At 38.1% G+C, this 26,929-nt stretch overlaps 1 protein-coding gene and 1 pseudogene across 2 annotated transcripts; both read left to right on the top strand.

Moving 5' to 3' along the window:
* Positions 1 to 211: 211 nt before the first annotated feature.
* Positions 212 to 1,215, top strand: LOC111396536 (annotated as a pseudogene).
* Positions 1,216 to 13,917: 12,702 nt separating this feature from the next.
* Positions 13,918 to 26,222, top strand: LOC111396195 (intracellular ribonuclease LX-like). 2 transcript variants are annotated; one of them, XM_023022540.1, is made up of 5 exons: positions 13,918 to 14,022; positions 18,508 to 18,663; positions 20,546 to 20,738; positions 20,823 to 20,879; positions 23,944 to 26,222. In XM_023022540.1, exons 1-5 carry the CDS (start codon positions 13,918 to 13,920, stop codon positions 24,135 to 24,137), a joined length of 705 nt encoding a protein of 234 aa, XP_022878308.1. In that variant the 3' UTR covers positions 24,138 to 26,222. The 2 variants fall into 2 exon arrangements, with proteins under 2 accessions (XP_022878308.1, XP_022878307.1); XM_023022539.1 differs by lacking the exon at positions 13,918 to 14,022 and adding an exon at positions 17,865 to 17,993.
* The last annotated feature ends 707 nt before the right edge of the window (positions 26,223 to 26,929 follow it).

Here is a 26,929-nt window from a genome sequence, read left to right as displayed (position 1 = left end):
CCAAAATTTCTCATGTCGAATGTTGCATACTAAACATAATTTGTAAGCTACTAATATGATCCCTCGTCTCCATCACAAGATGGCACTTAAGAATCATTAGTCACAATTTCTTCGTAGATTATAACAAGTTCATATTTGCCTACATATACACCAAGTTTTCTTGCATCATATTTATTTTATAAATGAGAAGAGCTAAGAAAGAAGGAAACTAATGAAGATGGCAACGAAATTTGACCTTTCCATGTTAATCAAACTCCTGCTATTACGATATCTATAAGTACTATGTGCTGCACAATATTTTGATTTTTCTATTTTGTTCAGCGGGTAATCAACTCTAGTATACAATGTACGGTGTGCGTGTAGTGTCGGGTTTTTTCCTTTAATTGAGAACTGGATAAATAATATTTTCTTGTAAAATTATTTTTGATGCAGAGGCCAGGATCATTCTGTGATACAAAGCAAAGTTGTTGATATCCTACAACAGATTTTGGCATCCATGGACTTTGGCTAATTACAATGATGGCTCTTTCCCCTCAAATTGTGATCCTAACAATTTTTATAATCAATCAAAGGTACCTAGATATTCTCACAAATGTTAAAATTTTGTAACATAAATATACTACTGTCTAACTAGTTAGTATTTTTTCCCCTAGATTTCTGACTTGATTGGCAGAATGCAACAAAGTTGGCCGAGCCTTGCCTGCTCGAGCAGTAGCGACTCATAATTTTGGGCACACGAATGGGAAAAACATGGAACATGCTCGGAATCAAGGTTACTTCAGAAAAGCCCTTGATCTTAAAGCTGGACTAGACCTTTTCCAAGTTCTTCAGAGTGCAGGTAATAATAATATAGTATCTTCACCTTCCTACCCATAACATGCTACACTTAACAATTAGAAAGAGAAGCATGCCATAAAATTTGTTAGTTAGCCTAATTCAGTCTAGTCTTATGTACGAAACATTGTGTCACCTTTAGTACTTATTATAAGAATTAAGTTTACAGGAATATATCCAGACGGAGAATCTTACAGTTTGAGCAGTATTGGGAATGCTATAAAAGATGCAATTGGTTACACACCTGGTATGGAATGTAATCTTGATGCATCTGGGAACAACCAGTTGTACCAGATTTACATTTGTATTGATACTTCTGGTTCATGTCCTGTTTTGCCAAATGGAAGATGTACCTCAAGTATTGAGTTCCCTTCATTTTAGCCCATCTTTTGGGCTGCATAGTATTGCCATTGATGATCACTAAAATGGCTAAACTTGTTTATGCATTGACCATTGAATTGTATCTTAATTTTAGCAATAAAAGATCTTCTTATGCCATTGCATTGAAAGATTGGATAACAGAGTATAGATGTCCATAAAATTTTCATTATCTATCCCGACTATAGATCAATGGGAAAAAAGTGTTGCGGTACAAAAAATTGATGAACTATATAAGATGTCCTCAAATAGGTCAAAAATTGTTGCATTCAAAGAAGTTACTATTCATAAATGTGGCCTATTCCCTTTACTTTGCCCACAGATCCTTGTTCAGAGGAAAAATAAACGAGGAAGAGAAACTATGAAAAGATGGACAATAATTACATATTGTCAAGACTTGTTCTTATTCACTTTATCATGCTTCTTTTTGTTACGTAAATTAAAAATTGATCACCTTATTTCTTTCCTCACAATTGATTATCTTGTGTTATCTTTTATGAACGAAGTCGACAAATAGGTTAACAAGTTAAAGTAATTGAATTTTTGCTTTTGACTCTAACGTCGAGATGTCCAAGATCAAAGGAACGAAAAAAAATATACGAGAAATGCATCTATCAAGTAAGTGGGAATGTCTCTTTTGATTAATAGAAAGGGAGGCAAAGAGCTCTTGACATCATAAACTGGTCCAAGAACCTAAATAGAAAAGAGAATGTTTTATATACTCCATTGAATAAGCTCAATTCTATTAAGCTTTCATTTGACTCCCTTTCTTTCCTTCAATTTAATTTTTGTAATAGTAAAAGCATTAACGGCCAGCAGAAAAAGCAACTGATTTACCTGACACAAATTTGAAAATCCACCATTTACCACTAAATATCGTGTTTGCCCTCAGTATGTCTTGAAATTTACTTATTTGCCCTTCAATCATTCTCCCCAATTTCGATTGGTAATCAATCATTTATCTAAGGGCAAAACGGTATGCTTTTCTCTTTCACATTGAGTCCTTAAAGGTACATCCTAATTGGTGTTGGATCAATTCAACATGTCAATCAATAGTCGTCATGAACCTCAATGTTTGCATTAAAGATATGGTTGTAACTTCAAACTCTAAATGTATAAGACCATTAATCCAGCCTACTGACCTTATTTTCTGGGGGGTCACACCTAAAATTAAAACCTTAATTGAGAGTAAAAATTATTAAACCATTATGTTGGATCTAACAAGGAGATCCATGTGGTGCATTATTAACATGGAATGTGATGGCTTAACACAAAATAACTATACATTACCGGCTAACTAACCATTTAGAAGAACAAAAAGATGGAGTTCATCCCGAAATGGGGCAAAGTTGTCAATAACCAAGCTCATTGACTCGACCCAGATCAAAACTACATAGAGATCGGATCGGTGGAACAAAGTTGCTGCCAATGAACCTTCGAAAATTGAATATAATAAGCAAATATTTATTCATTAAATTAATAATTAGTAATAGTTACGCCCCTATCTGAACCGCCTCGAAATTTCCACCACCACACATTCCGACCTGATAGACACTCATCCGAAGTGTTTCCGAAGTGATCTCACTAATGTTAACGACCTGATAGCACACTGAGAGACAAAGACGATCCTACTGAACTGATCGAAGCGCCCTCGCCCCTGAGGCCGAGGCGAAGTAGACCTTTGTCAGAAGATCCGCCACCAATTTCAGAAAGAGATTTTTGCCAAGATCCTCTATGCATCTAAGATTTAAATTGATTTGACGTCTCCATAAGGCTAGTTGATGTGACTTATCAACTTTATGTCAACTCAACTCGGGAGAAACAAACTGCCCGCCCACTATACAGACGCGGCTGATTGACGCCTACGAGCGGATGCCTCATACCGTCAAATGCATACACGTGTCTCACATCCAACGGTTCATCTCACTTATAAATACCCAAAGTTTGGCAAGAGGCAAAAGTAATGAAACTCTTACTACATAACACTCCATAGCAAGTTTATATATTTTCTCCTCCCCCTTATTATTATTTTGCACAACCTCTGGGCACTGTTCCGACCACCTAAACCTGACTTGACCGTCGGAGTATATACGGTCGCCACCACCCCCGCTGGTCACGGTCGTGTGCATCTAACCGTGCGTTGATTGTGCACAAGGAGGAATACGTGGAGTAGCTATCGGTTGGCCACGTGGAAGGTCCAATTTTTGAGGTTAACAGGTTGGCGCCGTCTGTGGGAAACACTTCCCATTGAAAGTTTTGCATTCTCCACCGGAGAAATCACTGGAAAACTTGCGACTAACCCTGAAAAGGGCAAGTTCTTGAAAAAGAACAAAGTAGAGTTATAATCCAAGTTCTCACCACCCTTGAAAAAGGAGATAGGATGAGTTATAGCTATGAAGACGGCAACCCCATGAGAGAGGCATCTGAAAAAGAGGTGCTCCATAACAATGTCACACACCAGAGACCCCATCACCGGCATCGCCGAGGCGCAAGAACGATCATGCTCACTGAAGGTATGGCTCAAATAGTGGTAGGCATGAAGGACATCGCAGCTCAGAATTTGGTGATGCATGAACTTCTCATGCAAGCCCAGGGTCATCAGGGCTATCAAATGCCCCAAGGATCTTATCCAGTGCAGGAAGCCCCCATATCTCGCTCCCGAGGCCATATGAGCTGGCACACAGAACGCCCCCTCGAAAGAGAGATGGATGTCGAAGCCACATCTTATGTGCAAGGGAACCAGCAATCAAAACCACACTTAGGGGATAATTTCCCTCAAGAATATGAGGAACAGAGGTCGGTAAGCGTCTTCGACTGGATAGGGGAGGGTCCTAGCAATAGGGTCCGCCCAGTAAGAGGATCAGTTTGTCCAGATCACGAACAAGAATAGGCTCCCTCTCCTCCTAGAAATAGGAGAGACAAGAGAAACCTAGTAGATTGGGGGAGTCGAAGAGAAGCACCTCCACCTCCCTAGAACATTCAAGATGATGAAGGTTCAGATGGGCCCTGTCGATCTGATGAGATTGACGATGATGATGATAACCTCCCTTTCTCAAGGGAGATCCGAAACTTCCCAATTTTTTGGGAGCTAGGTCATCAGGGAAATCGATACCATCATTGGGGAACCCCACATCGGTGGCAACACTAGGAATGTCCAAAGGAATTATACAAGGGAAGCAAAGGACCCGACAATAATCACTTACATTGTCAATGAGTCGCAAGCAGCCGATAGGATGGCCCCAATCACCTTCTCCCAGGAAGACGCAAAGGGGGTTCACCACCCCCATTGTGATGCATTGGTTGTAAGAGCCGTAGTGGTTAGAAACGGACTGAAACACATGCTTGTCGACAATGGCAGTTCAGTGAACATATTGTTCAGCTCCACTTTTGACAAAATGCAAATTGAACATGGGTTGATCCCCATGACCGACCCACTATTCGAATTCACTAGAGACAGCATCATCCCACAGGGCAAATCACTCTGCCCGTCGAGATGGGTTCGGCACCCCTAGTGGCCAAACACTTCATGGAATTTTTGGTGGTAGATCACAGATCGGCCTATCATGGAGTATTGGGCAGACCCGCTTTGAAAGATCTTTGGGTCGTCACGCCCATCCACTACTTGTGCATGAAATTTCCAACTGAACATGGGATTGCTACGGTCCGAGGCGATCAGATGGGCTCCAGGGCATGCTACTTAAACTTGCTGCGAAAATCGGAGCATCGAACTGTTAATGTAATCCTAACTGAGGTTTCCGCTGAAATCAGTACAGACGTGAAAATGCTCGATACCCCTGAACAAGGGCATACCTCTGAACAAGAGGAAGACGTCGACATGGAAGAGGCCCTTGAACAAGGGCACCCTCTTGATGAATTAGATACCCGGATAATTGACTCTGAATCAAATGCAATCCCGATGGAAGAACTGAAAACTTTCTCCACTAACCCAGAAGACCCCAGTCGGGTCTTGCGCATAGGGAAGGCGCTGTCCCCCGAAGCAAAAGAAGAGATGATAAGCTTTCTGAAAAGGAACTTGGATGTCTTTGCTTGGAAGCATGAAGACATGGTGGGAATAGATCCAAGGATCAGTTGTCATCATCTTAACATCAACCCCTCTTGTGTTCCCCATCGACAGAAGAGACGTTTCCTCAACCTGGAGAGGTACGAGGCACTGAAAGACGAAGTGAACAAACTGAGCCGTAGTGGTTTCATAAGGGAGGTCATCTACCCGAAGTGGATATCCAACCCGGTCCTGGTGAAAAAGCCCAGTGGAAAATGGAGAGTATGCGTAGACTTCACAAACTTAAATAAGGCATGTCCTAAAGATAGCTTTCCACTTGCAAGAGTAGACCAACTTGTGGATTCCACTGCTGGCCATGAACTACTGAGCTTCATGGATGCATACTCAGGGTATAACCAGATACCCATGTTCCGACCTGATGAGGAAGCTACATCATTCATTACGGACAGAGGTCTGTATTGCTACAAAGTCATGCTCTTCGGGTTGAAGAATGCCTGAGCTATTTATCAAAGATTGGTCAACATGATGTTTGCTAAACTCATTGGTAAAAGTATGGGAGTCTATGTGGACGACATGCTAGGCAAAAGCCTCCAGGCAGCCGAACACGTAAGTTACCTCGACCAAACTTTTCAAATACTTAGAAAGTATAATATGAAATTGAATCCCCTCAAGTGCACCTTTGGAGTGGCATCAGGTCAGTTCTTGGGGTATATTGTCAATCAAAGAGGAATTGAAGCAAATCCAGCGAAAATAATGGCCTTGCTAAAGATGAGGTGACCTCAGAACCAAATGAGGTCCAAAGCCTCAATGGTCGGATAGTCGCACTCAGTCGCTTTATCTCCAGGGCCACAGATAAAAGCTTGCCTTTCTTCAATGTGCTGAAACAATGAAAGAAATTCCGATGGATTCGGAATTTGAGGAAGCCTTCTAGGCACTGAAAAAGCACCTCGGAGAGGCGCTCATCTTGTCAAAACCTCAATCAGACGAGTTACTACTGCTGTCCTGGTCAAAGAAGAAAGTGAGCGCCAGTTGCCAGTGTACTACATCAACAAAGCACTTCTCCCAACTGAAACACGCTACCCAGACATGGAGAAACTGGCACTCACCCTTATCACAACCTCAAGAAAACTGAGGCTGTACTTTCAGGCCCACTCAATTCAAGTTCTCACCAACTTCTTACTGAAGCAAGTGATGCAGAAAACAGACGCATCAGGACACCTGCTAAAATGGGCAATCGAGCTCAGTGAGTTCGATCTAACATTCCGACCTCAACACGCCATCAAGGGCCAGACCCTTGCTGATTTTGTGGTTGAGTTTGCCAAAGCCCTAGAAATGGAGGCGATAATGGAACCAGCCGAGCCCCCCACATGGAAACTTTTCGTTGATGGGTCTTCAGGAGATACTGGCTCCGGGGTAGGGATCGTCTTGGAAAGCCCAGAAGGCCACAAGCTAAATTGCGCAGTAAGGTTCGGCTTCAAAGCCTCAAACAACGTCGCTGAATACGAGACCGTTCTGGCAGGTCTTAGACTTGCTACAGAGATGCAGGTCAGAAGGCTTATGGTGAGCAGCGATTCTCAATTCATAGTGAACCAGGTCAATGGGAACTTCGCGGCCAAGGACAATAGCATGGTTGCATACTTAAAGTTGGTTCTGGACCTAGTTCCTTATTTTGAAAGGTTTGAACTGACTCAAGTCCCCCGCCTAGAAAATACCTATGCAAACACCCTTTCAAAATTGGCCAGCAGCAAGGATTCAGAGCTTCTAAAGGTTGTCCCTATTAAGCACTTATCAAAGCCCTTCACCTCTGGAGGTGAAGAGGTACTATGGATAAAAGGCACCCCATTATGGATGCAGCCTGTCATCGCCTATTTGAAAGATCAATCCCTACCTGTCTCCAGAAGCGAGGCGCGGACCTTAAAAAGAAGGGCTGCACATTTCGTCCTGCAAAAAGATACCCTGTACAAGAGAGGCTTCACCTCGCCACTTCTCCGATGCGTGGGAGGCGAAGAGACCACATACATACTCAGGGAAATCCATGAGGGAATCTGCAGAAATCACTCCTGAGGAACGACTCTGGCACACAAGGTACTCCGTCAAGGCTACTTCTGGCCGACCCTAAAAAAGGACGCATGCCAGTTTGCCCAGAAATGCGACAAGTGCCAGCGCTTCTCAAATATTCAAAGGCAACATTCTCAGAGCCTCTCCGTAGTAACCAGCCCCTGTCCATTCGCTAAGTGGGGCATTGACTTCATTGGTCCCCTCCCAAAAGGAAGAGGAAGCGCAACTTTCGCTATTGTCACCATTGATTACTTCACTAAGTGGGTCGAGGCTGAACCCCTTGCCAAGATCATCGAGGCGAACACTACAAAATTCGTCTGGAAGATCATCATTTGTAGGTTCGACATTCTCCACTCCTTAGTGTCCAAAATGGAAGACAGTTCGACAGCAGGATGATGCGAGAATTGTGCGACGAACTGGGCATTAAGAAAGACTTCTCAACGCCTTATCACCCTCAGGCAAAAGGACAAGCTGAGGCAATGAACAAAACTATCAAGCACACCCTGAAAAGGAAGTTTGACAGCTCAAAAGGGGCCTGGATGGATGAGCTCCCCTACGTCCTCTGGGCCATCAGAACATCTAGCTGAACTGCAATAGGGGAAACACCATTCTCAATGACCTACGGGGTCGAGGCTATGAGCCCAATCGAGGTCGGGGTCCTATCACACTGTCGGATACACTCCAATGAGATCAGTAACGATGAGGCTCGAATAAGCGAGCTCCACCTCCTTGAAGAAAGGAGGGACGCTTCCCAAGTGAACTTGGCAAAATATCATCAAAAGATGACCCGCTATTATAACTCCAAGGTCAAAAACAGAACACTTCGCTTGGGGGACCTCGTCTTTAGAAGGGTATTTCAATCTTCAAAACCAACAGGGTTAAGAGTGTTTCGACCGAACTGGGAGGGCCTTTACCCCATCCACAAAGAGTCCCGACCTGGCACTTTCGAAATTGAAGACATGGCAGGAAGGGCACTACCTCATCAATGGAACATTGAACACTTAAGGAAGTATTATCAATGATGAGCCTTAATTCTGATTCGATCTCAATACTGTCTAATGAATGGGTGTTTCGATCTGATCTCCGTTGTAAATTTCCTAGCTTACTAAGTGCTGCAATTGCCTTGGTAAAGTATGGTGTAATTTGTCAAAGTAATGAAACTTTGGTTCTGTGCCACATTGGTTAGTAAATAGTTTCCTCAGTTCTTCAATATGTTTATTTAAGTGGCCCAATCTCAAATTGTTAACCGGTTAGCATTAAGAGTCGCTTCATGTTCGCTTAAGTGATTCAACTTATATTAACTTTAGTGGTCCGATCCTCAATTATTAACTTGTTATTGTTACGAGGTGCTTAGTCTGATGTTTGTTATTCATACAAGTATAAACAGATCCAAATGGTAAGAAAGCAGAAGCATAAATACTTAGCAAAAAATTTCATTTCATTTAATGATAATTGAAGTACAAGAGGCCGAAGCCATTACAAAAGATGGCACTATTCTAGTGGAGGGACCTTTGCCTCAACCGCTTCTGTATTGGCCGCCTCTGGAGCTTCCTCAGCAAGCTTATCAAGCCGACCTCCAGTTGGTCCCACGAACTCTGCCTCCAAAGAGGAGATGTCCAGAGTATGGTGGACCACTTTCGGTAGACCCAATAAGCCTTGGGCACTCCAAGAGGCCCAAAAATTGGCGAAGTCGTCGTACAGGGGATGGTCTTCGAAATGGTCGATGAAGTTCTGAACTGCCACCTTCGCTGCAGACTTCAACTCCTCCTTCAAGGAGGCAATCTCCTCAGACTGAGCCTCTGCCTTCTACCTCAGCCTCGCCTTCTCTTTGTTTGAGGCCTCTAGAGCCTCGGTGGAGAGCTTGTGATGCTCGTTGGCGTGATCAACTCGTCGAGTCATAGCAGCCACTTGGCTCTCCACCTCGTATAACTCCTTCTTCAGTCGCTCCACCTCCGCTTTGGCGATAGTTAGCTGGGCCTTGGCCCCGGCCTCTCGCACGGCATCCCCTTATTGCATCGCCTCCTCGAGGCGCTTGGCGAGGTCCTCCTTCTTGGAGTTCAGATCCTTCACCAGCCCTCGAGTTAGATGCTTGTACCAGGGCCCGAGCCACACAGGCACTGTTGGCAGCCACTAAGTCTTTAGTTGTGTAGGAGGCGGTGTGGTCCCTTCACTCCTTGGTCGAGTATTTGTTGTGAACCTTCGCCACTGCAGCTGTTTCTGGAGGAAGGGCCTCCAACACTTCCCTCATCGGCTCCTCCGGATTTGTGCCCAGAAAGTCGACCTCCTCAGAGGGACGGGCCCTCTTCCTCTTCTGCTGCTCCGGCACTTGAGCGATTGGCACAGCAGCAAATGGTGTTGTGGTCGGGGCAGTGGCAGCCTCAGATGGCGCAGGCCTCTTCTCTGGAATGGCCACTTCGGTTGGAATTGTGGCCTGCTTCAGAACGGGGGGTGGCCTCGCCACAGTTGGGCATTTTGAAGGAGTGGTGCTCTTCTTGCCCTTTCTCCGTAGATCAGCCTTTGAGTCCTCCGGTACTTCCTCCTCCATCGGAAGCTAAAGCCTCTTATTGGCGTCCAACAGATCCTCCATTTGCTTCTTGTAGGAGGAGGATGAGGCCTTCAGTGCCCGTACCTTTGCCATCATCCTCTAGATGGTCTTAAAGTCGAGGCGCACGGGCATCTTCTTATTAAAATTGTCTGCAAGGAACGAATGACGAATTAGTACAAGTGTTAAAAGTTCAGAATAAAGGGTAAAGACTTCGGTCTAGTTACCCTGGGATGCCATCAAGTCGTGTGTAACGAAGTGTATGTTCTTTCGGATCAGCTGATGGTCTGACCTTTTCTTTTGAGGCAGCTGATAAATGCTGCAGATGGTTTCGAAGTTTTCGAAAGACAGTTTGCGCCGAGGAAGAGTACCTACAAAAGAAATGCAAATATTAGTCACGGTTTGAACCGAAGAGAAATATAAAGAAAAGCAACTACTATACTCACTAAGTGGTGAGTACTTCATCGAGACCGTAAGAGGCGCCAGGAGGTCCCTCTCCATCGTGCCCCATCGCCCAGGGGCCCAGCACCACGAGCTCTTCCATTCTTTGATAGAGCTCGGCAAATCGAGCACGAATGGAGTGTGGGAACCCCATGAAGTAAGGTAGTACCACCCCCGGGTCTTATCCCCCGGCAGTTACCTTAGGTATGTAAAGGATCTGGAAGACGGAGAGGGGCATCTCCACCCCTAGTGATGCCTCTTTCCACAACATCCAGGAGCCCACCATTTGGCTCCAGGAGTTCGGATTGAGTTGAGTCGGGGCTAGGCCATAGGATCTAAGCACCGTCCTAAAGAATGGGCGAATTGGCAGCCTAAGTCCGGCCCTAAGGATCGCCTCACTAATGGCCACACAACCCGGCCTAGGGTAGCAGGCCCTCTCTTCGGGTTCGGGAAGGATAAGATCAATGCTATCCGGGATCCTATACTCTACCCTAAGTCTCTCCAGGTCGGCCTCTCTTAGTTTAGATGAGTAGTCCGACGCCCCCCAGTGCACAGAAGTGTCTGCTGGGCTATCTGGTCGCTTCCATATATTTTCCCCCATATTATCGCCTCGGCTATTTTTGAAGAGGTTGCCACAATGGGTTCGTCCATCCTCACTAGTTCTAACCCCCTCCCCGAACCAGAACTCCCTTCAGAAGTTAAAAATCCTAAAAGGTACTGAAACTTACGAGTTTGAAGGTTTTCCTAGCCGGAAATGGTGTAAGGTCGCCGGATGTTGGTATTTCTCGCTGGAAGTTCAAATTTCTCGTTGGAATTGCTTGGAAATGCCGGAAACTGCAAATGGCTTGAGAGCAAAGTGTATTGTCTATTTTTACAAAGGTAGAAAGCTTGAGAAAAACTCAAAGTTCACCTTTTATAGAAAGACCCGTCTGATCTCCATCGTTGAATTCAAATGCGAACGATCTAAGCCGTTCGTCGCATCTTCAATCTAGGCCGTTGAAATGAAACGCCAGATTTGATCTACGCTCAAGATGTCGCTATGGCCTTCACCCTTGCTTAAAACGCGTCACCTCGGTCACCACCAGCCGTCAATAATAAGTAGCCACAGCAGCCTTTTAGGAGAATGAGCATGGCACCCAACTGTCACCTTGAAAATACGTAACAGTTGTCAAATCATTAGACGTTTGAATTGCCTCGGATCGAGCTCCTCACTCAACTTTACAAAGTTTAGACGCACCTGATGCGAAGTCTCCTGTGGGTCATCGCCTTGGCCGCTACGTTCCCTCCTAAGCTTTACAAAGTTTTAGTCAACTCCCAACGCGTCGTCCCCTGTGGGTCAGCGCATCGGTGGCGGATGAGCTCCTCACTCAACTTTACAAAGTTTAGACGCACCTGAGGCATTCACATCCGGTCAGGAAAGAAAGTCCACCTATGATATAAATATTCATATCTGGACTTGGGAGACCACTGTTATGCCCCTATCTGAACCGCCTCGGAATTCCCACCACTACACATTTCGACCTGATAGACACCCATCCGAAGTGTTTTCGAAGTGATCTCACCAATGTCAACAATCTGATAGCACACTGAGAGACATAAACGATCCTACTGAACTGATCGAAGCGCCCTCGCCCCTGAGGCCGAGGCGAAGTGGACCTCTGTCAGAAGATCCGCCGCCAATTTCAGAAAGAGATTTTTGCCATCTAAGGTTTAAATTGATTTGACGTCTCCATAAGGCTAGTTGATGTGACTTATCAACTTTATGTCAACTCAACTTGGGAGAAACAAACTGCCCGCCCACTCTATAGACGTGGCTGATTGACGCCTATGAGCGGACGCCTCATACCGTCAAATGCATATACGTGTCCCATATCCAACGGTTCATCCCACCTATAAGTAGCCAAGGTTTGGCAAGAGGCAAAGGTAATGAAACTCTTACTACATAGCACTCCATAGTAAGTTTATATATTTTCTCCTCCCCTTATCATTATTTTGCACAACCTCTGGGCACTGTTCCGACCATCAAAACCTGACTTGACTGTCGAAATGTATACGGTTGCCACCACCCCCGCTGGTCTCGACCGTGTGCGTTTGACCGTTCGTTAATTGTGCACAGGGAGGAATACGTGAAGTAGCTATCAGTTGGTCACGTGAAAGGTCCAATTTTCGAGGTCAACAGTAATTATTATAATTGAATCAAATCAGTCACATAAACAATATAAATAATGTTCTTGTGTAATTATCTAATTTCAAAATTTAAATCACACTCCAACTAGATCTCAGACTCAACTAAAAAGAGTTTCTTCGAAACCTAAAGGAATATTATTTTTGAACAGGACACGATTCCGTGTGAAACTAATCTATAATTGTATTTATTTGGTCATCCTGTTTGTGATCTAATAAAATAAGTTGTTAATCGTTATAGCCTTAAAGGGAAGCGTACCCCTGGCTTCAGCTTAAAGGTTGATGATCAAAGAATTGAATTATAATACTGGAAAACAGTACTTGGCCGACAAGAAACTGAAATCTAAAAATACTTTGAATTTTTTTAGTATTTTAGTTTACTTTGATCAATGGACAATGATTTTGTGGTGGAAAATGAAGGATTAAGACCCTCTAATTAACGGTTTTATTTACAAGAAAAAGCATCAAGAATCAGTCTCGTTTCATTGATTGTGAGTTTATTATTAAAAAAAAAAAAAAAAAGGTAATATAATTAGTTTTATGGATAATTAAAATGCATAAATAGAGCTGAAGAGAAAGTCCAGGTCCTCCTGGAGCTCAAATAATTTATTAATGGAGCCATTCTTTGCTTCTTCTTTCTTCACTTCTCTGGTTTGTATTTTCTCATTTTAATAAAACTAATAGGCTTTGTGCAAAAATAATATGGATAACGTTCAAATGTGGATATAAGTTTAATACTTTACGTCATTCGGTTATGAAAAGTGTTACGTTTTAGTATTTGACATAAAAATGAATCCAGTCAGATACAAATATAATAGATTATCTCTAAATGCCTTTTTTTTTTTTTTTTTTATTGAAATTTTGCAAAAGCCAAGAAGAAAATAATAAAAATTAGAGAGAAGCTACACTTACAGAATTTTTGCTTACAGATAATTTACAGAAAAGACACATTGGTGGGGTGGGTGGTTGAACTTTTGGCATTTTATATCACACATGGGTCCCCGCGCATAGTGAGAGTTCTGGCCAAATTCTGTGAAGGAAAATTCTATACATTCAGAATGTTTCTAAAAATTAACAGTTTATTGTCTTGATTCAATAAATTAGTAGTAATTAATAGAGAGTTAATGAAGAATTTAATTACTCAAGCTTTTAAATTTAAGACAATTCAATAAATTATTAATCCAAACCTCTAGATCGATGCACTAAATAATTTAATTATTTAGTGTGATATATTAGAATAAGCACATGGAAGTAAGTTCGCTAACCCTTAGCAAGAGCATATTAACATGTGATTAATCCCCTTAATCGCAATCCGAGTAATAAAATAATATGACAATTAGGTATATACTTTTTGTGATATTCGATCCTTCATCCATAACTTTTGCTTATAAATATAAACTATCATCACCTATTGTGATAAAGTGTTGAAGTGAAAGGAAGTTAAAGTTCAAAATATAGAATGATGAAAGTTAAGAATTCAACATGGATCCAGCTTTTGGTTTTACAATATCTATTAATTTTATGTGCTTTACAGGATTTTGATTTCTTCTACTTTGTTCAACAGGTTTGTGAACTTTTCATACTAATAACACAACATATATCTTATGTAAAATCATCTATATATAGCACATATATGATGGGTTGCGCGTTTATTTGTTTATTTGCATTGTTTTGTGTATATTGGACTAGATGGAGCGGATGTGTAAATTTTTGTCATGAGCATCGAACAAATAAGACTTGTTTCGGTTTTTACTGACCCGTTTAACATGACTTTTGCTTTCACTTTTTATAGAAGAGGTTTTGGAGGAAGCTATCTTTACTTTTATTTGAAAACTAATTTTTAGAAGAGTTTCTTATTCCAAAAGCACTTGAGAAAAAGTTGCATTGGATCAACTTCTTTTAAAAATTCTTTGATTAGAAGAAGCACGTTCATAAAATTAACTAAACGAGTCTAAAAATAGTTTTTTGGTTTCAAAAGCTCCTTTTAGCTTTTGAAAAGTCATGCCAAACGGATCCTACATAATGTTTAGTGTTAAGCTTTATTAAAAAATGTATCTGTTTGTCACATATGGTTGTACAGTGGCCTGCTTCTTATTGTGATTCAAGACATAGCTGCTGCTATCCTAAAACAGGAAAGCCTGCAGAAGATTTCNGGTTCATGTCCTGTTTTGCCAAATGGAAGATGTACCTCAAGTATTGAGTTCCCTTCATTTTAGCCCATCTTTTGGGCTGCATACTATTGCCATTGATGATCACTAAAATGGCTAAACTTGTTTATGCATTGACCATTGAATTGTATCTTAATTTTAGCAATAAAAGATCTTCTTATGCCATTGCATTGAAAGATTGGATAAGAGAGTATAGATGTCCATAAAATTTTCATTATCTATCCCGACTATAGATCAATGGGAAAAAAGTGTTGCGGTACAAAAAATTGATGAACTATATAAGATGTCCTCAAATAGGTCAAAAATTGTTGCATTCAAAGAAGTTACTATTCATAAATGTGGCCTATTCCCTTTACTTTGCCCACAGATCCTTGTTCAGAGGAAAAATAAACGAGGAAGAGAAACTATGAAAAGATGGACAATAATTACATATTGTCAAGACTTGTTCTTATTCACTTTATCATGCTTCTTTTTGTTACGTAAATTAAAAATTGATCACCTTATTTCTTTCCTCACAATTGATTATCTTGTGTTATCTTTTATGAAAGAAGTCGACAAATAGGTTAACAAGTTAAAGTAATTGAATTTTTGCTTTTGTCTCTAACGTCGAGATGTTCAAGATCAAAGGAACGGAAAAAAATATACGAGAAATGCATCTATCAAGTAAGTGGGAATGTCTCTTCTGATTAATAGAAAGGGAGGCAAAGAGCTCTTGACATCATAAACTGGTCCAAGAATCTAAATAGAAAAGAGAATGTTTTATATACTCCATTGAATAAGCTCAATTCTATTAAGCTTTCATTTGACTCCCTTTCTTTCTTTCCTTCAATTTAATTTTTGTAATAGTAAAAGCATTAACGGCCAGCAGAAAAAGCAACTGATTTACCTGAGCCAAATTTGAAAATCCACCATTTACCACTAAATATCATGTTTGCCCTCAGTATGTCTTGAAATTTACTTATTTGCCCTTCAATCATTCTCCCCAATTTCGATTGGTAATCAATAATTTATCTAAGGGCAAAACGGTATGCTTTTCTCTTTCACATTGAGTCCTCAAAGGTACATCCTAATTGGTGTTGGATCAATTCAACATGTCAATCAATAGTCGTCATGAACCTTAATGTTTGCATTAAAGATATGGTTGTAACTTCAAACTTTAAAAGTATAAGACCATTAATCCGGCCTACTGACCTTATTTTCTGGGGGATCACACCTAAAATTAAAACCTTAATTGGGAGTAAAAATTATTAAACCATTGTGTTGGATCCAACAACGAGATCCATGTGGTACATTATTATTATTATTATTATTATTATTATTATTATTATTATTATTATTTTTATTTTTTTTTATGACGGGGAAATCCGCAACCGCTACCCTTTGGGTGCACACTGGGTAAACCCTCGAACTGACGCAATAGTTTGCAAACCACGCCAGCCAGATAAACCGCACTAGGCAAACCCCGCTCAACCGAGAAAGTGTTAGTAGGAGGAATTGAACTCGTGATCAATGATTTTCACACTCACCCGCTCCACCAACTCGATCACCCCATGAGGGGTCCATGTGGTACATTATTAACATGAAATGTGATGGCTTAACACAAAATAACTTTACATTACCGGCTAACTAACCATTTAGAAGAACAAAAAGATGGAGTTCATTCCAAAATGGGGCAAAGTTGTCAATAACCAAGCTCATTGACTCGACCCAGATCAAAACTACATAGAGATCGGTGGAACATAGTTGCTGCCGATGAACTTTGGAAAATTGAATATAATAAGCAAATATTTATTCATTAAATTAATAATTAGTAATTATTATAATTGAATCAAATCAGTCACATAAACAATACAAATAATGTTCTTGTGTAATTATCTAATTTCAAAATTTAAATCACACTCCAACTAGATCTCAGACTCAACTAAAAAGAGTTTCTTGGAAACCTAAAGGAATATTATTTTTGAAAAGGACACGATTCCGTGTGAAACTAATTTATAATTGTATTTATTTGGTCATCCTGTTTGTGATCTAATAAAATAAGTTGTTAATCTTTATACCCTTAAAGGTCAGGGGACCCCCGGCTTCAGCTTAAAAGTTGATGATCAAATAAATGAATTATTAAACTGGAAAACAGTACTTGCCCGACAAGAAACTGAAATCTAAAAATACTTTGAATTTGTTTAGTATTTTAGTATACTTTGATCAATAGACATCGATTTCGTGGTGGAAAATGAAGGATTAAGATCCTCTAATTAACGGTTTTATTTACAAGAAAAAGCATCAAGAATCAGTCTCGTTTCATTGATTATGAGTTTATTATTAAAAAAAAAAAGGTAATATAATTAGTTTTGTGGATAATTAAAATGCATAAATAGAGCTGAAGAGAAAGTCCAGGTCCTCCTGGAGCTCAAATAATTAATTAATGGAGCCATTCTTTGCTTCTTCTTTCTTCACTTCTCTGGTTTGTATTTTCTCATTTTAATAAAACTAATAGGCTTTGTGCAAAAATAATATGGATAACGTTCAAAATGTGGATATAAGTTTAATAATTTACGTCATTCGGTTATGAAAAGTGTTACGTTTTAGTGTTTGACATAAAAATGAATCCAGTCAGATACAAATATAATAGATTATCTCTAAATGCATTTTTTTTTTTAATGAAATTTTGCAAAAGCCAAGAAGAAAATATTAAAAATTAGAGAGAAGCTACACTTACAGAATTTTTGCTTACAGATAATTTACAGAAAAGACACATCGGTGGGGTGGGTGGTTGATTTTTTGACATTTTATATCACACATGGGGCCTGCACACAGTGAGAGTTCTGGCCAAATTCTGTAAAGGAAAATTCTGTACATTCGGAATTTTCCTAAAAATTAACAGTTTGTTGTCTTGATTCAATAAATTAGTAGTAATTAATAGAGAGTTAATGAAGAATTTAATTACTCAAGCTTTTAAATTTAAGAAAATTCAATAAATTATTAATCCAAACCTCTAGATCGATGGACTAAATAATTTAATTATTTAGTGTGATATATTAGGATAAGCACATGGAAGTAAGTTCGCTAACCCTTAGCAAGAGCATATTGACATGTGATTAATCCCCTTAATCGCAATCCGAGTAATAAAATAATATGACAATTAGGTATATACTTGTTGTGATATTCCATCCTTCATCCATAACTTTTGCTTATAAATATAAACTGTCATCACCTATTGTGATAAAGTGTTGAAGTGAAAGGAAGGTAAAGTTCAAAATATAGAATGATGAAAGTTAAGAATTCAGCATGGATCCAGCTTTTGGTTTTACAATATCTATCAATTTTATGTGCTTCACAGGATTTTGATTTCTTCTACTTTGTTCAACAGGTTTGTGAACTTTTCATACTAATAACACAACATATATCTTATGTAAAATCATCTATATATAGCACATATATGATGGGTTGCGCGTTTATTTGTTTATTTGCATTGTTTTGTGTATATTGGACTAGATGGAGCGGATGTGTAAATTTTTGTCATGAGCATCGAACCAATAAGACTTGTTTCGGTTTTTACTGCCATTTAACATGACTTTTGTTTTCACTTTTTATAGAAAAGGTTTTGGAGGAAGCTATCTTTACTTTTATTTGAAAACTAATTTTTAGAAGAGTTTCTTATTCCGAAAGTATTTAAGAAAAAGTTGCATTGGATCAACTTCTTTTAAAAATTCTTTGATTAGAAGAAGCACATTCATAAAATTAGCTAAACGAGTCTAAAAATAGTTTTTTGATTTCAAAAGCTCCTTTTACCTTTTGAAAAGTCATGCCAAACGAACCCTACATAATGTTTAGTATTAAGCTTTATTAAAAAATGTATCTGTTTGTCACATTTGGTTGTACAGTGGCCTGCTTCTTATTGTGATTCAAGACATAGCTGCTGCTATCCTAAAACAGGAAAGCCTGCAGAAGATTTCAGCATTCATGGCCTTTGGCCGAATTATAACAACGGAAAATGGCCATCAAACTGTGATCGGAAGAACTCTTTCAATCAATCCGAGGTACATTTCTCCTAATTCTAGTTACATGGAAATTCTTGAAATAAAGATGGTAAAATCTTTGTGGAAGTTGCCTGTCATGATTTAGTTTCAATAATATCAATATTTATACTATCAATGTAAAAAGGAAATGCTATATATCACTGTCTCGATCATCAATATTGTTAGGTTTCACGTAGCTTGCACCCAGGGGCGGATCCAGACCTTTAGTATTCTGGGGTCAAAATTTTAAAAATAATTTTTTTAATAAACAACATAATATTAATGAAAATAAGTTTATATGTATTTTGACGCTTTGAAAACGTCGTATAATTACATCATTATTAATATTATTAAATAAATTTTGCTATTTGTATAGTTTTGTTTACCATTTCATTCTCAAATGCTGAGCTAACATTAAGTAAATTAAATTGAATATAGAAATTAAATTAATTGAAATACAATTCAAGTTTAGTTTAGAAAGTAAATGAAATTCAAATTTAAAGCAAATATAATTCAAAAGTAATTCAAATTAAATTTAATACATAACGACCCTAAAAATTTACATCGTATTTCATGTAAGACCTCCGGATGAAACGATATAAATTATATTGAAAAATTTATCGTGCAAAAATAATAATTAATTGAATTTTTTAAAACAAAAAACGAGTTAGACGTCTTTTTTGAGGTGTACGTTTGATACATATTTAACTATTTTCGATATTCGTTTGGACAATTCAATATGAAAACGATGTAGTTTTTGAAACAAACTTTTACATGACATAGACGATTTGTGGATTCAGATAGCACATGATCGCAAACGAAGTTTTAAAATTAGGATATTATCGAAATTCTCAAAATACTAGTTTCAAACACCCTATTTTAACATGTCATAACTTTTGCTATAGTTGACCATTTCGTATGCCATTAATGAGTGAAAAACTAGGCCATGAGCACTTCGAAATGTTATTAAAAATGCAATATTTTGATTTTATTAGACATCCTGACAAGTACATCAAAGTAGATTGTTAATATAAAAAAAGAAAAGGGGCAAAATTTTGTGTATAAAAAAAAAAAAAAAGGGGCAAAATTTTGTGGGGTCATTTGACCCTACATGACCCCATATGGGTCCGTCCCTGCATGCACCATCAACTTGAATTATCGTTAGACCATATTTTTCCAAATCTCTGTGTTATGCTTTTTTTTTGGGGAGGGGGAGGGGGGGGGGGGAACCCATATGAAATTGGGATCCATCAAATCTAAAAAATCTTGTAATATCAAAATATATATACATTATATATTGTCGCTAGACTAAAAAGTACCTCGATTTAATCAGATAAAATTTGAAGGATTTTGTAGGTTCATTCATAGGTTTGACATAAAAATTTTTACTAGTTTCCAAATTGAAGATTTAAAAAACAATATATTAGATTTCTTATCATTTAAAAAAAAAAAAAAAACAAACAGCAGACGACTATAACTCTTGAATAACTTAACAACTTCAACTTAATTAGCATTAAGTTTTATATTTTAGGCAGTTCAATGAACTTGATTTGCAGTTAAAAGACTGCAAATTTAGAAATCAAATATTCATTAGTTTTTACATAATACAGAATACTTGGTATGATCAACAAAATTTCGGGGGAACCTTAAAATTAACCTAAATGCAATCCTAATAAAAATTGCAATATTTGTCCCCCTAACTTGGAAAAAAAAAAAAAAAATTTAACGGAAACTAATGATAAAAAAAAAAAAAAAAGGCAATAAAAAGATGACAAAATTACAAAACATTAAAAATAAAGCCCTCTTGAGCAAATATGTTATTAATGCAGATAAATTCCAGCCTTATCGTCATTCATTTATTATCAAGATTTTTAATGGTGAGTATGAATATTGTATTATACAGGTCTCAGATCTTGTCAGCAGAATGCAAAAGGATTGGCCGACCCTAGCCTGCCCAAGCGGCGATGGCTTCAAATTCTGGAGTCATGAAGGGGATAAACACGGAACATGTACCACCCTTGATCAACACACGTACTTCCAATCAGCTCTTGATCTCAAGAAGAAAGCCAATTTGCTACAAGTCCTTAAAAATGCAGGTACGTTACAAGGCTCAAAATGTAATCGAACCAAATTTAGGCGACGTTCTAAACAAGATTAACTCAAGTGAGATTTTGTCGTAGGAATCCAACCTGGAAAATTCTACAGTTTAGAGAGTGTAAAGCAAGCAATTGAAGAAGGCATCGGGTATGCTCCGTCCATAGAATGCAATGTGGATTCATCAGGGAATAATCAGCTATTCCAAGTTTACCTGCATCCAATTTTATTAAATGTCCAGTTTTCCCACATGAAAGATGTGGTTCTGAAATCGAATTTCCTTCATTTTCTGATCAATTAGATTCGCATAACGAACTTTGATTACTCTTATTGCCTTAATATCATGTTGAATTTAACCTTTCTTATTTGTAAAGGGTTATTGCAAAGTTGGTTTTATTGCTTTTATCAATAAATTGTTTGATCAAATTGATCCTAGTTCTCAGGAATCTCGTACAACGAAAATTGCCGAGTTAGATTCTAATGTTAAAAAATAATGTATACCATTTCTTTTACAATTTTTAGAAAAAATAATTAATACTCATTTACGAGTAAATTAAACACACAACGTATTTTATTTTTTTTATAATTTTTAATTAAAACATTTCAATAATACAAGAAAAGACAACTTCCTTCTTCTTTCCATTTTCTTTAGTTTTGTATCGGCAAGTGGTCCTTTTATACGCTTCCCTATGCGCGGAAAGATATATTAGAGGCTAACACAGTTAACTGCTTTTCTATGAACATTGTGAAGGTTGGATGGTTGGTGTTGGAAAAAATGGATTAAAGGACTCACTTTGGCATAAATTTTGAGTAGGACGCATTTGTTTATTTTGGAAGATCAAGATTGATTTGCGTTCTCTTCCATGAGAATATCGAAATCATTTATTTACTTGCCAAAAGTGATGCTCCGGTGGGAAATTGGAGCTCAAAGTGATGCATTGGATGAGATTTTGTATTAGAAGGGAAACTAATTTAAAGTTATCCCACATAGAAAAATTGATAAATGCACTGACCACTTTAAATATGATTATACTTTGGATTGGTGGAATAATGTGTAGTACAAAGGCTCTTTCCATATGCATGTACGACGGCATAAATCACGGACCGAAATAGACTTTGGACCTTGAACTTGTGTGTGGGTACAATCTGCGTACACGAATACTAAACCGAATGAAACAAAAATTAGCTCCTTAGGAGGGTCAATGTTTTGCCTTTATTTTATTATTTTTCCAATAAAAAAATTCCAAATTCTTTTAACTCCTGAAACCCATATGATCATGTTTGTGTTAATGGAGATATTAACAGCCAGGTTAATGGTGGTTAATGAAATAACTCCTAGCCTGTTAATTCTCATTTGCAACTTATTTATCTAGTTATCTTCCTTCCTTGCAGGCACAGAAAAAAACTCGTTTCTCTGCATAATTTTTTTCTCTCTCTACATACATAATTATACATTCTGTCAAGATCTTGGTGATAGCGTTAAAATACTGAGTCAAATCGTCGGAGTAGTGTTTGTAGTGCTCAAACTCTACTGTTTTTCTATTGTATCTTGAGTAGCTGATGCTCAAATTAAACCTCAAACACCTACAATGAGGGACGAATCTGTTTTAAGGAAATTGTTTTTACACAGGCCTTGGTTGAAAATTCATTCACTCTTTTATTATTTCCTGCAATTTTAGATTACTTGTTCTATTTTTACTATAATTAATAAAATTATTTTTTGTGACAGATGATATAATATGGACACACATTAGGGAAATAATATTTGTTTTGTGGTATACATCATAATGGGATAAAATGTTAGTACAGGAAAATAGCATTTTACACCGGGCAAAATGTGTTGCTGTGGATCGTTACCAAGGTGCAGCTATATGTTGCAGAATTCGATGTTGACGTGGAATAAATGGATATATCAACAAAAAATGCATGTTGCTAAAGGATGCAAAATGCGTTGTCACTAATTTTTAGCTTGCCATTACCTTTCAACAATGTCCATTTGCACATTGTCATTAATGTTTTAGCAATATGCATCTGAACATTATTGTTATTTTTCAACAACATTCATTTGCATGTCATCATTACTTTTCAACAATGTTCATTTGCACATTGTCGTTTTGAAGCTATTTTTTTAAATAAATATTTCACCAATCAAAAGAAATATTTAGCAATTAAAAGAACTCTGTTTCAAAGAATAAAAATCTTATTCAGACACAATCAAAAGACGCTAAAAAATTAAAATCCGCATCCTTTTGACATTACTCCAAGCACCCTAATCAGCTTTAGCTACAGTAGTAGCAACTTGATACCTAAGTTGACCAATCCTCCTTTCAGCAATAAGACCAAACCTTGTTGTTACATTTGCTGAAATACTAAATCTTCATGAATGGGTATTGGAGGAGAATCTATTGGAGGAAAATCCATTGATGAATATCGGAAAGTATTACCTTAATCTTAGCATACCAATCTCTATGGCCTCCAACTACAGACTCCTATTCAGTTTAGTTTATTCTATTTTTATTCATAATACAAACTAGATTAGGTTCTTACTTATTTTGTATTTATCATGTAAATAGTTTATATTTATCTTTAATATTTATCACATACTGTACTTTATGTATAGATACACTACCAATGTATTCATTAATAACATTGAGAGATTCCTTTTCATTGTATCAGTGCTCCATGGTTCACACCTTTTTCTTTCCATGGCTGATTCTAGCTCTAGTTCTAGTATGCTTCCACTCAATACGACGATCCATATAGTGACCATCAAACTCACTACGTCCAATTTTCTTTTGTGGCGCAATCAGTTTGTTTCCCTTCTTGAAAGCCAAGATCTCGTGGGCTTTTTAGACGGATCATCCATTACACCTTCCCCTGTTATTATCGAAGGTATTGGCTAGGTTCCAAATCAGGCCTACAAGAAATGGCGTACTCAAGATCGTATGCTGCTTAGCCTCATTTATGCTTCCCATGTCCGAGGACTGTATGGCCGAGGTTGTCAATTGTGCTATTTCCAGTTATGCTTGGTTGACCCTCGAAACGTCATATTCTCACAGCTCCAAGACACGTGAGATTTAGCTAGACAAACTTCAATTGCTCCAGCATGGCTCTCGTAGTGTGACTGAATATACTCACTCTTTTCGTTTTCTCTGTGATAAATTTATTGCCATTGGAAAGTTTCTTGATGATATAAAATTGAAGAAGGCATCGGGTATGCTCCGTCCATAGAATGCAATGTGGATTCATCAGGGAATAATCAGCTATTCCAAGTTTACCTGTGTGTCAATACCTCAGCATCCAATTTCATTAAATGTCCAGTTTTCCCACATGAAAGATGTGGTTCTGAAATCGAATTTCCTTCATTTTCTGATCAATTAGATTCGCATGACGAACTTTGATTACTCTTATTGCCTTAATATCATGTTGCATTTAACCTTTCTTGTTTGGAAAGGGTTATGGCAAAGTTGGTTTTATTGCTTTTATCAATAAATTGTTTGATCAAATTGATCCTATTTCTCAGGAATCTCGTACAACGAAAATTGCCGAGTTAGATTCTAATGTTAAAAAATAATGTATACTATTTCTTTTACAATTTTTAGAAAAAATAATTAATACTCATTTACGAGTGAATTAAACACACAACTTATTATTATTAAGACAACTTCTTCTTTCCATTTTCTTTAGTTTTGCATTGGCAAGTGGTCCTTTTTTACGCTTCCCGATGCACAGAAGGATATATTAGAGGCAAACACAGTTAACTGCTTGTCTATGAACATAGTGAAGATTGGATGGTTGATGTTGGAAAAAATGGATTGAAGGACTGATTTTGACATAAATTTTGAGTGGGATACATTTGTTTTTTTTTTTTTGAAGGTCAAGATTGATTTGCCTCTCCTTCGTGAGAATATCGAAATTATATATTTATTTGCCAAAAGTGATGCTCCAGTGGGAAATTGGAGCTCAAAGTGATGCATACTGTATTTTATGTATAAATACACTACCTATGTATTCATTAATAACATTGAGAGATTCTTTTTCATTGTATCAGTGCTCCATGGTTCACACCTTTTTTTTTTTTTTTTCCATGGCTGATTCTAGCTCTAGTTCTAGTATGCTTCCACTCAATACGACGATCCATATAGTGACCATCAAACTCACTACGTCCAATTTTCTTTTGTGGCGCAATCAGTTTGTTTCCCTTCTTGAAAGCCAAGATCTTGTGGGCTTCTTAGACGGATCATCCATTACACCTTCTCCTGTTATTATCGAAGGTATTGGCTAGGTTCCAAATCAGGCCTACAAGAAATGGCGTACTCAAGATCGTATGTTGCTTAGCCTCATTTATGCTTCCCATGTCCGAGGACTGTATGGCCGAGATTGTCAATTGTGCTATTTCCAGTTATGCTTGGTTGACCCTCGAAACGTCATATTCTCACAGCTCCAAGACACGTGAGATTCAGCTAGACAAACTTCAATTGCTCCAGCATGGCTCTCGTAGTGTGACTGAATATACTCACTCTTTTCGTTTTCTCTGTGATAAATTTATTGCCATTGGAAAGTTTCTTGATGATATAGTTATAGTACATTGGTTTCTTGGGGATCTTAGCCCTGATTTTAAATTTTTTTCCACCACTATACTGTCACAACGTCCACTGCCTTCCTTCGCCAACATGGTCCCCGCAAGCACTTAGCCATGAGCTCTTCTCTCAATCCATTCATGGTGAAGCTCAACAGCAATTTGCCCTCATTTCTAACCGTGGCTCTTCCACCATTTCTTCTAGTCGAAACAAACATTACATCTCTCCCAAAGTGGACCGTTGTAACTCTTCCAAATCTGCTGCTGTTGCATGTCAATGGTGTCGAAAAGATAATCACACAGCCAAGAAATGTTATAAACTTGGTAAGTTGCTAAAAAGGCTAAAGATGGTGGTCCCATTGAAGCTTTTTCAGAGACCTCTCTTACACACTCTCTCGACACTAGTGGTACACAGGTAAAGGGTCAACATCACATATGACTAATGCTGCATCGACTTTTGACTCCTCCATTCCTTACAATGGTATTGAAAAGGTGTTTGTTGGTAATGGTCATTCTTTACCTATATCTCTTGTTGATTCTATTTGGTCTATTGTTGCTTCCCATTCGTTACCTATGACTAATGTTCTTCTTGTTCCTGGCATTACCAAAAATCTTATTTTCATCATTAAGTTTACTCAAGAGAACAATTTTCCAATAACATTTTCTTCTACTGGCTTTGTTATACAGGCTCTGGCAAAAAGAGCGGTGGTGGGAATCGATTGATGTGAAAAAGGCCTCCATGTGCTTGATCATGCCCATGCAAACTTTTTGTCTTCTGCTGCTCTTTGTTATAATTGTGCCACCTCTGTCATTTGGCATGCACGTTTAGGACTTCCTTCTATTAGGATTTTGTCATCTTTACATAAGCATGGTGCTATTTTATTTTCTAATAAGAACGAGTTTAATATTGATCCTTGTTTTGGTTTTTTCTAATTTAGATTGACATTGCTCTTTTTTATTTGAAAGACATCATCATGACTTGTGGGGTTCGTCTACAATTACATCTCCGTCAAGATTTAAATGTTATTATGTCTTGATTGATGATCTCTCATTTTAGTTGGATTTTTTTGTAAGGATTTTTAATTAAATATGGACTTGTATGTGTGAATAATTGTGCGTTAAATTATAGGCTATCGAATTCGGTTGAACCCAATTAAAGTGATCTAAAAAAGGCTTCGATTTTTGGCTTTAATGTATCCAATTAAAGTATGGGTTTACATATGTGTAGAGACCGAGCCCAAATCCTAATTCTATGATGGGCCGAATTAGGTCAAAGGGCATCCCTATATAAATAAGTTTTGGTCTCCAGATCACAGGCAACGTATTATTCATTTTCTACTGCATCCCATCACAGAGAAGAAAAGGAGACTGCGTGTAGATTTGGAAGACCATTTCGCGAAATTCCTATTGTATTAACCATGTCTGATTCAGGTATGTTTCCGTTTTAATTCTTATATTTCTTGATGATTTAACATGAAAGATCTGGTAATTTAAAGAACTAAATTATCCAACAAGTGGTATCAGAGCCTCTTCATGTTGAATCATTGAGAATTAAAGGTTTTAGTTTGGTTCTTGCAATATATTTTGAAATTTTCAGATTTAACAATTTTTGAT

Source organism: Olea europaea, chromosome 6, assembly GCF_002742605.1.
Source record: "Olea europaea var. sylvestris chromosome 6, O_europaea_v1, whole genome shotgun sequence".
Classification (NCBI taxonomy): domain Eukaryota; kingdom Viridiplantae; phylum Streptophyta; class Magnoliopsida; order Lamiales; family Oleaceae; genus Olea; species Olea europaea.
This window is presented reverse-complemented; position numbering and strand designations above follow the sequence as displayed.

Coding starts and splice junctions, on each gene's coding strand:
- LOC111396195 (XM_023022540.1), top strand. CDS start 13,918: ATGATGAAAGTTAAGAATTCAACATGGATCCAGCTTTTGGTTTTACAA. Junction 14,023..18,507: donor TCTTCTACTTTGTTCAACAG/GTTTGTGAACTT, acceptor TTGGTTGTACAG/TGGCCTGCTTCTTATTGTGA. Junction 18,664..20,545: donor ACTCTTTCAATCAATCCGAG/GTACATTTCTCC, acceptor TGTATTATACAG/GTCTCAGATCTTGTCAGCAG.